Below are 12,102 nucleotides of genomic sequence, written 5' to 3' on the forward strand. Positions count from 1 at the left end.
GCTCTCTTAGGGTGAGAAGCACAGTCACTCGGGAGGAGCTCGGAGTAGAGCCGCTGCTCCTCCACATCGAGAGGAACCAGCTGAGGTGGCTCGGGCATCTTTTTCGGATGCCTCCTGGACGCCTCCCTGGGGAGGTGTTCCAGGCATGTCCCCCCGGGAGGAGGCCCCGGGGAAGACCCAGGACACGCTGGAGGGACTATGTCTCTCGGCTGGCCTGGGAACGCCTCGGTGTTCTTCCCGAGGAGCTGGCCGAGGTGTCTGGGGAAAGGGAAGTTTGGGCTTCCATGCTTAGACTGCTGCCTCCGCGACCCGGTCCTGGATAAGCGGAAGAAGACGAGACGAGCAGTATAAACGCTGCAAGTTTCTACGAGATGTCTAGATGTCCAGTCATTAAGCATAGCTTAGGATCATTTTAGTCACTTCAAACCGTAATGATCATCTCGAGTTCCACCATTTGAAAGTGTTTTGGCCGAATCGCACTCCCTGTGTTTTAGCACTTCCCCATAATAATACATGGGCCGATTTTTATCAGCTGTCAGTTTGCTTCCTGAATAAATTTCTGGATTAATTCTTCAATCAAATTCTAACCAAATTAAGCTCAGGTTGCTAGGCTACACGGCTCTGAACACACTGCTCATTCATGCACTTCTCCAGTCAGCTAATCACATGGCAGGAACGCAGTGCATAAAATCATACAGGTCAAGAGATTCCATTCATTCCAAGATTTTGGAAAATTACAGGTCTGGCACCAGCAACCGTGCCACGGTGAGGGTCAGCGATCACGTTTTTTTCCCCCATTCTGATGATTTGATGTGAACATTAGGTGAAGATCTTGACCTGTATCTGCATGATTTTATGAATTACGCTGCTGCCACATGATTGGCTGACGGGGTAACCGTATTAATATGCAGGTGCGCAGGTTTTCCTAACAAAGTGAACAGTGAGGGTATACACTACCGTTCAAAAGTTTGGGGTCACCCAGCCAATTTTGTGTTTTCCATGAAAAGTCACACTTTTATTTACCACCATAAGTTGTAAAATGAATAGAAAATATAGTCAAGACATTTTTCTGGCCATTTTGAGCATTTAATCGACCCCGCAAATGTCATGCTCCAGAAACTCAATCTGCTCAAAGGAAGGTCAGTTTTATAGCTTCTCTAAAGAGCTCAACTGTTTTCAGCTGTGCTAACATGATTGTACAAGGGTTTTCTAATCATCCATTAGCCTTCTGAGGCAATGAGCAAACACATTGTACCATTAGAACACTGGAGTGAGAGTTGCTGGAAATGGGCCTCTATACACCTATGGAGATATTGCACCAAAAACCAGACATTTGCAGCTAGAATAGTCATTTACCACATTAGCAATGTATAGAGTGGATTTCTGATTAGTTTAAAGTGATCTTCATTGAAAAGAACAGTGCTTTTCTTTCAAAAATAAGGACATTTCAAAGTGACCCCAAACTTTTGAACGGTAGTGTATTTCTAGATTTTGTTTTTGCCATAAAAATGACCAAATACCAACACCAGTCTGGTCCTTTTGCAAGTGAAAGAAGGTTTATTGCAGAAACAGACACATGGTGATGAGGGTTCGGCACACCCGTCATACCGTCCCTTTGTTCTCAAATCTATATATACTCTTTACTAGATAAAAAGAGACCTCTATTGCATTACATCATTGCAATTTGCATGCCCTGATCATGCTCCAGGAGCGTGATCAGCTCTAAAGCTGATTGGATCGTCTCTAATCGCTGGCTTGTACGCACGTAATGAGCATGATGAACATGTTTCGGTGCAGAATGTTCTGAGTCGTTCGTCCTTGAAGAGGCAACACTCAGAGAAAAGGAAAATTTACTCTACAAACTCTTCAGAAATAACTGACGATTTTTTTTTTCGCGGTCCAGTTTCCATCAAATCGTGCGCACTGATTGGCTCGCGAGCCGTCCGGAATCCTACGATCCGGACCCCGGTTACGGACCTTTGGTGACTCGCTTGTTCACAACAAACAAACAGCATGGTAGCAATTTTTTGTCAACATTTATTTTCCCATTTCTCAGTATAATAGCATTAATTTTACAGCATGGATAGCGATAACGACAGCGTTCACAGCAAAAGTGAGTTTTACTACCCTGAGGAAGACGAAATAAAAGAAACCATTAAAGGAGAAAGCCGAAAACCTGTAACTGTTGCGAACGCTGAGCAAAAACATGGCTGAATCCTGAATGACTCAATTGTGTATAAATAGAGGACTACATAGGCGGCAAAATGTAGTTTTTTTTTTTTTTTTTTTCTCCCTGCCATGGAAGTGCACTTGTATGCCGAGGAGGAAGCCATTTGAATTACAGCCGTGAATGAGGATTCAAAGTGGCGGCTTGCCTTGGCTTTGTTTTCCCTTTCGGGTGCTCGCGTTTTCAGTTAGAATTTGGTAAAGAAAAAAGTAAATGTATTATTTACCAGCTTAAGGTCTGTCCGTATTGTGAAATACCGTGACCGAGGTCTTGAAAATGCTGACCAAGGCAGTATTTTCAAGACCTCGGTCACGGTATTTCACGATACAGACCGAACTTAAGCTGGTAAATAATATATACAAGTGCATCTCAAAAAATTAGAATACCATGAAAAAGTTCCTTTTTTTTTCATAATTTAATTCAAAAAGGTAAACTTTCATATATTCTACATTCATTACATGTAAAGTGAAATATTTAAAGCCTTTTTTGTTTTAATTTTGATGATTATGGCTTATAGCTCATGAAAATCAGAAATCCAGTATCTCAAATTATTAGAATATTTCCTAAGATCAATCAAAGAAAGGATTTACAATACAGAAATGTCCAACTTCTGAAAAGTATATTCATTTATACACTCAATACTTGGTTGGGGCTCCTTTACCATGAATTACTGTATCAATGCGGTGTGGCATGGAGGTGATCAGTCTGTGGCACTGCTGAGGTGTTATTGAAGCCCAGGTTGCTTTGATAGTGGCCTTCAGCGTATCTGTATTTTTGTGTCGGGTGTTTCTCATCTTCCTCTTGACAATACCCCATAGAGAATCTTTCAGGTCAGGCAAGTTGGCTGGCCAGTCAAACAGTAATATCATGGTCAGCAAACCATTTGGTAGTAGTTTTGGCACTGTGGGTAGGTGCTAAGTCCTGCTGGAAAAGGAAATCAGCATCTCCCAAAAGCTCGTCAGCAGATGGAAGCATGAAGTGCTCTAAAATCTCCTGGTAGATGGCTGTGTTGACTTTGGACTTGATAAAATACAGTGGACCAACACCAGCAGATGACCTGGCACCCCAAATCATCACAGACTGTGGAAACTTCACACTGGGCTTCAAACACCTTGGATTCTGTGCCTCTCCCCTCTTCCTCCAGACTCTAGAACCGTGATTTCCAAATTAAATGCAAAATGTACTTTCATCTGAAAAGAGGACTTTGGACCACTGGGCAACAGTCCATTTCTTTCTCTCCTTAGCCCAGATAAGACACTTCTGACATTGTCTCTGGCTCAGGAGTAGCTTGATATTAGGAATGTGAAAGTTGTATCCCCTTTCTTGAAGATGTCTGTTCGTGATGGGTCTTGATACACTGACACCAGCCTCAGTCCACTCCTTGTGAAGCTCTCCCAAGTTCTTGAATCAACTTTTCTTGACAATCAAGACTGCAGCCATCCCTGTCGCTTGTGCACCTTTTCCAGCCAGCCTTTTCAGCAATGACCTTTTGTGGCTTACCCTTCTTGTGGAGGGCATCAGTGATCATCTTCTGGACAACAGTCAAGTCAGCAGTCTTCCCCATGATTGTGGTTGTGTGTACTGAATTAGACAGAGAGATACACTGTGTTCATACTGTTTTACTCAAACTTGAAATGAAATATTCTAATATTTTGAGATGGTTTTTTTATGTTTTTGTACTGTATGCCATACTGATTAAAATTAAAATAGAAAAATGCTTGAAACATTTTAGTTTGTGTAATGAGTCTATAATATATAACATTTGCACTTTCTTAAATAACTGATGGAAAATATTGAACTTTTTCACAATATTCAAATTTTTTGAGATGCACTAGTATGTCTTGCCCTGCCATTATTGCTGGTTGTGTAGTAATTTCTCCACAGTGCGTACTCTCCTATGCTTCGTGTTCTTATTTACCAGAAATACTGTGTGCGCGTGATGTTAACCTCATGAGCAATATTCAGACAAACTCTTTTGTTTTATTGTTCCTCAGGGACGCGAGGTAGAAATGATTTCATTATTGAAGCCACCTAATGTAATAGACACTTTTGGCCACTAGAAGGTGCACTGGCTCCAGCAAAGAATGATTTGGACATGGACACACACTACACCAGTGTTTCTCAAACGTTTTTCAGACCAAGGACCGCTTTATCCGTTTAAAAAAAAAAAACAATTTTGCTGACCACCTAAGCCCCTAAATATCTTTGAACAAAAAGCAATGAGCCTACTTCATCAGTATATTACGAATTACACACGAAGGAAATGACAATTTTACAAACAGTATAGCCAGCTCAGTCATTGTTGTCGTCCTCTTAATGGGAAGAATGGTGCTGCTTATTCTGATGCATCTGTCTGGCTCCAAACTGGACAGTTTTAATTTCATATCAGGGGCCACACTGATCCGGTTGCGCTGCTTTGTTTTCTCAAACAATGAATCATCGTGTCTTTGCTCGTGTCGGATGTTTCTTGTGCTTTTCTTTTGACTGACCCGGTCTTCAGCCATTGATCCATTATCTTTGACGGTTTATGTTAAGTCTAATTTGGTTCCTCCACATTCAGAAGTGACGTTGATATGAAAGCGTAATATAAACTGACGTACAGTGGTATGCAAAGTTTGGGCACCCTGGTCAAAGTTGCTGTTCCTGTGAACAGTTAAGCAAGTTGAAGATGAAATGATCTCCAAAAGGCATGAAGTTAAAGATGACTCATTCACTTTATATTTTAAGCAAAAACTTTTTTTTCATCTTTTATATTTTCAAAATGACTAAAAAGGAAAAGGGCCTGACGCAAAAGTTTGGGCACCCTGCATGGTTAGTACCTAGTAACACTAACACACACACACACACACACACACACACACACACACACACACCCGGCAAGTATCACAGCTTGTAAACACTTTTTTTTTTTTTTTTTTTTGTAGCCAGCTAATAATCTTTCAGTTCTTACCTGGGGGATTTTCACACATTCGTCCTTGCAAAAGGCTTCCAGTTCTACAAGTTTCTTGGGCTGTCTTGCATGCACTGCTCTTTTGAGATCTAGTCACAGATTTTCAATGATGTTTAGGTCAGGGGACTGTGAGGGCCAGGGCAAAACCTTCAGCTTGTGCCTCTTGAGGTATTCCATTGTAGATTTTGAGGTGTGTTTTGGATCATTGTCTTATTGTAGGACCCATCCTCTTTTTAACTTCAACTTTTTTACAGATGGTGTGATATTTGCTGGTATTTATTCGAATCCATGTTTCCCTCGACCAATGAAATGTGCCCTGTGCCACTGGCTGCAACACAACCCCAAAGCATGATCGATCCACACCCATGCTTCAGAGTTGGAGAGGTGTTCTTTTCCTGGAATTTGGCACCCTTTTTTCTCCAAACATACCTTTGCACATTGTGGCCAAAAAGTTCTATTTTGATTTCATCAGTCCACAGGACTTGTTTCCAAAATGCATCAGGCTTGCTTAGATGTTCATTTGCAAACTTCAGACGCTGAATTTTGTGGCTAGGACGCAGGAAAGGTTTTCTTCTGATGACTCTCTCATGAAGGTCGTATTTGTTCAGGTGTTGCTGCATAGTAGAACAGTGCACCACTACTCCAGGGTCTGCTAAATCTTTCTGAAGGTCTTTTGCTGTCAAACAGGGGTTTTTATTTGCCTTTCTAGCAATCCAACGAGCAGTTCTTTCAGAAAGTTTTCTTCATCTTCCAGACCTCACCTTGATCGCCACTGTTTCTGTTAACTGCCATTTCTTAATAACATTACAATCTGAGGAAACAGCTACCTGAAAACACTTTGCTACGTTCTTGTAGCCTTCTCCTGCTTTGTGAGCATCAATTATTTTATTATTCAGAATGCGAGGGAATTGATTAGAGGAGCCCATGGCTGTTGATTTTAGGGACAAGTTTGAGGAGTCAGAGAATTTATACAGCTTTGAAATCTGCATCATCTGACCTTTCCTAACGAAGAATTTGAACAAGCCACAGCTCAATAAGCTAATTAAGGTCTGGAACCTTGGTAAAAGTTACCTGAGAACTCAAATGTATTGGGGTGCCCAAACTTTCGCATGGTGTTCCTTTTCTTTTTTCACTCTCCAATTGTACAAAACAAAAATAATACACATCTTGCAGAAAATGTTGAAAAGAAATGTCGTCTTTACCTTTATGCCTTTTGGTGATCAGTTCATCTTCTGCTCACCTAACTATTCACAGTGACAGACATTTTCAGTAAGGGTGCCCAAACTTTTGCATGCTACTGTAGCTATAGGCAGTGTCGCAAAACTGTTGGCTTGCTTCATGTCGGACAAATTCCGATAATAGGCTACTATTTGAATTTGCATCGACTTTTATACAATATAGAAAACAACTCAACTCGTCTGTGCTACTCATAACTTGGCTTTGCGGGCGATTTGAGAAACACTGATAAAACGTGATATTTTATGACCTCAACTTGCGGGCCACACTTTGAGAAACGGTGCACTACACTATCGTTTTCTAGTTATTGTTCCAAAAGCTAGCCTGAAATTTTCATGAGCAAAAAAGAAAAGTAAACTGAGTAATGCAAATATATTAGAATATCAAATGTTTATTACAAACATACTATTTAGAAAAGTAATATGCATACATTTTAAATGTAGATTTTTATTTCTGTACTTTCAGTTAATATATAAAACCCTTTTTTCGAATTAAAATTTTATTTAAATTCCGGCTGTGTCGTGATTTTCCTATTATAAAAAAAAAAAAACTTGACAAACCCCTTGTTTCCTGTTTCTCTCAGGTGATAGATGAAATTTACCGAGTATTACGCTATGTAAACTCGACTCGTGCACCACAGAGGGCTCATGAGGTGCTTCAAGAGCTGCGGGACATCTCATCCATGGCCATGGAGTACTTTGACGAGAAGATTGTCCCCATCCTTAAGAAGAAGCTCCCAGGTGCTGACCTGTCTGGCCGCCTTATAGGATCTGCACCTGGTAGGTGACGTGCACTCCAGTTGAAGATGTACAGAAATCTAGCACTCCATCCACTGTAAGATGACCGAGAGGGCTTCCAGAGTGAGAGTGGTATCTTAAAGGGGAACTGAAGTCATTTTTAAACTTGCTTTATTTCTTAATTAACGTCTTATTTCGATTACGTTTTCGGTTTTAGAAACCTTATATCATGACTCGTACTGGCATATTATTATATTACAACCCCGATTCCAAAAAAGTTGGGACAAAGTACAAATTGTAAATAAAAACGGAATGCAGTGATGTGGAAGTTTCAAAATTCCATATTTTATTCAGAATAGAACATAGATGACATATCAAATGTTTAAACTGAGAAAATGTATCATTTAAAGAGAAAAATTAGGTGATTTTAAATTTCATGACAACAGCACATCTCAAAAAAGTTGGGACAAGGCCATGTTTACCACTGTGAGACATCCCCTTTTCTCTTTACAACAGTCTGTAAACGTCTGGGGACTGAGGAGACAAGTTGCTCAAGTTTAGGGATAGGAATGTTAACCCATTCTTGTCTAATGTAGGATTCTAGTTGCTCAACTGTCTTAGGTCTTTTTTGTCGTATCTTCCGTTTTATGATGCGCCAAATGTTTTCCATGGGTGAAAGATCTGGACTGCAGGCTGGCCAGTTCAGTACCCGGACCCTTCTTCTACGCAGCCATGATGCTGTAATTGATGCAGTATGTGGTTTGGCATTGGCATGTTGGAAAATGCAAGGTCTTCCCTGAAAGAGACGTCGTCTGGATGGGAGCATATGTTGCTCTAGAACCTGGATATACCTTTCACCATTGATGGTGTCTTTCCAGATGTGTAAGCTGCCCATGCCACACGCACTAATGCAACCCCATACCATCAGACATGCAGGCTTCTGAACTGAGCGCTGATAACAACTTGGGTCGCCCTTCTCCTCTTTAGTCCGAATGACACGGCGTCCCTGATTTCCATAAAGAACTTCACATTTTGATTCGTCTGAACACAGAACAGTTTTCCACTTTACCACAGTCCATTTTAAATGAGCCTTGGCCCAGAGAAGACGTCTGCACTTCTGGATCATGTTTAGATACGGCTTCTTCTTTGAACTATAGAGTTTTAGCTGGCAACGGCGGATGGCACGGTGAATTGTGTTCACAGATAATGTTCTCTGGAAATATTCCTGAGCCCATTTTGTGATTTCCAATACAGAAGCATGCCTGTATGTGATGCAGTGCCGTCTAAGGGCCCGAAGATCACGGGCACCCAGTATGGTTTTCCGGCCTTGACCCTTACGCACAGAGATTCTTCCAGATTCTCTGAATCTTTTGATGATATTATGCACTGTAGATGATGATATGTTCAAACTCTTTGCAATTTTACACTGTCGAACTCCTTTCTGATATTGCTCCACTATTTGTCGGCGCAGAATTAGGGGGATTGGTGATCCTCTTCCCATCTTTACTTCTGAGAGCCGCTGCCACTCCAAGATGCTCTTTTTATACCCAGTCATGTTAATGACCTATTGCCAATTGACCTAATGAGTTGCAATTTGGTCCTCCAGCTGTTCCTTTTTTGTACCTTTAACTTTTCCAGCCTCTTATTGCCCCTGTCCCAACTTTTTTGAGATGTGTTGCTGTCATGAAATTTCAAAATGTCTCAATTTCAACATTTGATATGTTGTCTATGTTCTATTGTGAATACAATATCAGTTTTTGAGATTTGTAAATTATTGCATTCCATTTTTATTTACAATTTGTACTTTGTCCCAACTTTTTTGGAATCGGGGTTGTACACTTATCGGCCTTTTTGGGTTTTTAGCCGTGTTGAATGTAGTTCGTTTGGTCCACGGCAGGCGTCGCTTATCCGCGCGATCTTCACGAGACTTGTGCGAGACTTCAAACGTGAAGTGTCGGCGCCGCCATTTTGAAAACTGTTTACACGGCGGCCAGATCGCCGTATCGTTCCAATTTAGATTAATTTCGAGATTTGCCAGCTTCGTCAGTGATGGAGTGTCAGTCCTGCGCGCTGTAGCGCGTGCACCTGAAGGCGCGCCTTGGGTTGCGTGCGCACCTGAGCTCAATTAAGGAACTGTGTTTGCCTATTTAAGGACTGTGCTGATGCATTTGCATCTCGAAGTATTACTGTACACATTACCGAGCCTTTCTACCAGTTGTCTTGATTTCCTGTTTCTTGTTCTTGTCCTCGCTTAGCCTTTGACGTACTGTTTGCGTCTCGACTGACCCTTTTGCCTGTATTCTCGTTTTTGATCACGCCTGCCCGTGTATATATTCTCTCACTGTGTATATATTCTGCACTTTATTCAACTGTGTACTTCTACACATGCAGCCGCCTCCCTCGTGTACGTGACACGGACATTATTTCATACGACTTCAACTGAGAAGAGTTGGAAAGACGATGGGATAAGGACTCGTCCGTTGCGCTGGTATTTACGTCATTACTGTCGCGCAATTAAAACATGCCAGATTAGGCGGCTGGTGGGTTTTTAAAATAATAAATACATGCCTGTATGTATTTTTGTGATAAATACACATTATACTGAGCGCATTTCCTACATGATCCTCACTAAGGTTTCGGACAGCGCTACAAAATGGCGTCCACACTATATAGTGAGTAGGGAGCGATTTCGGACACGGGAAACTTCCGGCTTGATTACGTCCGCATTCGAAAGAGGGCGTGCGCATCTTTTGATAATGTTGGCAGATGTCGGGGACTTTGATTTCCGCTGTACGTTTTACTTCTGTCCTACGATGTCTCGCACAGGTCTCGGTGAATCTCGTTTACAGCCATTGCTTTGACATATGGACTGATATATTACAGAGCGTATTTCAGACACTCATAACTTGCTATAGCAGCGACAAAATAGCTATCAGAGATGCATTCCTACATTTTATTAAATGAGAGAAATAGAATTTTGATGATAAATTTGCTTTCATTTCCCCTTTAACGGTTAACGTTTTTTAGTCAGTGTGACCTGCCGCTGCTGGCCCTTTGAGCAAGGGAATATTCAAGTGCTTGTGATGTCATGCTCAAGGTGTGGCGAGCAGTTGGCAGGTAAAAGTTGCCCCAGAACTTGGCGTGCGCGCGCACAAGTATCGAAAACATATTAAAAAAAAATGCCCAGCAGTGATACCCAAAGGACATGGAAACACCTCACATACGAGGCGTTCACTGGATTAAAGTTAAGATCAACAATGTTGGTCCAAAGATAAACCCAGATGCACTTAAAAGATGATGGTTATCGGAAAATATTAGATCATTTTCCTCAATTAAACAAACTACCAAATATTGTAACTTGTTTCTCAGGTTCTACTTTTAGGACTCGTGTAGAAACCTGACGATGTTTTCGGTCAGAAATATAGAAACCGCTAAAGGGTTCGCAAATTTCCGAGCACCACTGTATCTTGAGGATACAGATTGCTTGTATAAATCAAGTCAATACAAGGTATTAAATACAACATGACGTTTTCTTAACCCCCTGACCTGTGAACCTCGGTTTCCTCAGTGGCCGGGCCGTCCAGCTCTCTTAGCACCATGACGCTGCTGGCTAAAAACGCGCCGTCCCGCACGGAGATGATCAAGGTGCAGCAGCAGGTGAAGGTGAACGGAGCATCCATGACAGCGCTGCGGCGTGAGATGCAGGAGGTTCGTGTCAAGCAGCTGGAGCAGCAGAAGCAGCTGCAGGACCAGGAGCAGAAGCTGCTGGAACAGACGCAGGTAATCGGCGAGCAGAACGCACGCCTTGCTGAGCTCGAGCACAAGCTGCGCGAACTCATGGAGAGTGCCGTGGGTGCCAGTGCACCTCGGGCCATGCCCACTTCCTCCTCTTCCTCCTCAACTTCCTCATCTACTGGCGACGTAGCCATAGCATCCACTTCTTCAGTCAGCCTGGGCACAACAGCAGCGAGCATAGTGGAGGAAGGTGGCATCCCTGTCAAACGGCGCCGCAAGAATTCAGACCTACCACGCCACTCCAAACGCCTGCGGAGCAAGAAGTAAAGGGATGTCTTTTAGTTTTGATGGGTTGCTCCTTTTCTTTTTTTTTGGGGGGGGTGTTATTGGAGGGTCTTTTCTAGCTTTCTCCAATCTGTTTTCTTTGCACCCGCCCACATTTGGCACGAAACCTGGACAGAGCGTGATGGATATCTGCTTTCGTTTTTATGTGTTTTAAGCAAATGCTATTGTGTCCCTTTGTATCATACACTAATACGCCTGAAGGCTGATGGTGTAATGGCTTTAGGTGACCATGGATGCAAACGGCGCGCCTTTTGGCGGATGCCGCCTTTTTCACGGCCGTCTGGGGGACTTGTGTGAATCGCGCAGATCCGATGATTTTTTTTGGGGGGGCGTTGGAGTGTCTGATTATATCAAGTCATTAGTTTTCTTTTGTTACAGACATGTAAGAGTTTTTTCCTTTACCTGACATGTTTCGACGGTGTAACTTCCGTCTTCATCAGAGGGTCACCCGGATGTTGGTGTGTGACGTGCTTTTATAATCAGCTGATGTTACATGAAACCTGTCAGGTAAAGGAAAAAACTTTTACATGTCTGTAACAAAAGAAAACTAATGACTTGATTTAATAAGAAGACATAATGAATGTGATTTATAATTTCATCAGAGGAAATTCTGTATTAAAATTACTAAATAAGCAAATGCCGTTACAGTCCATGGAACATAGGAAGTATAAGTATGAGAAGAAAACAGTAAATCAGAAAGCTGCGCACGTAAAGCCAGTTGGCTGCGCGCCATTATCTGCTGCCGGCTGCACTTCACGGCACGCGCAAGGATTTCCATCAGTCCAACGCAAGTTACGTAATTGGCTTTACGTGCGCAGCTTTCTGATTTACTGTTTTCTTCTCATACTTATACTTCCTATGTTTCATGGACT

General features: G+C 42.1%; 1 protein-coding gene across 1 annotated transcript in view; it reads left to right on the forward strand.

Annotated features, from left to right (window-relative positions):
• fbxo28 (F-box protein 28) overlaps positions 1-11,785 on the forward strand; it is a 32,525-nt gene extending 20,740 nt beyond the window's left edge. The window contains exons 4-5 of the mRNA XM_060915914.1: positions 6,997-7,192; positions 10,719-11,785. Coding sequence (XP_060771897.1) covers positions 6,997-7,192; positions 10,719-11,212 — 690 coding nt within the window. The 3' untranslated portion in view covers positions 11,213-11,785. The remainder of the gene's footprint in view (positions 1-6,996; positions 7,193-10,718) is intronic.
• The last annotated feature ends 317 nt before the right edge of the window (positions 11,786-12,102 follow it).

Source organism: Neoarius graeffei, chromosome 3 (assembly GCF_027579695.1).
Source record: "Neoarius graeffei isolate fNeoGra1 chromosome 3, fNeoGra1.pri, whole genome shotgun sequence".
Classification (NCBI taxonomy): Eukaryota; Metazoa; Chordata; class Actinopteri; order Siluriformes; family Ariidae; genus Neoarius; species Neoarius graeffei.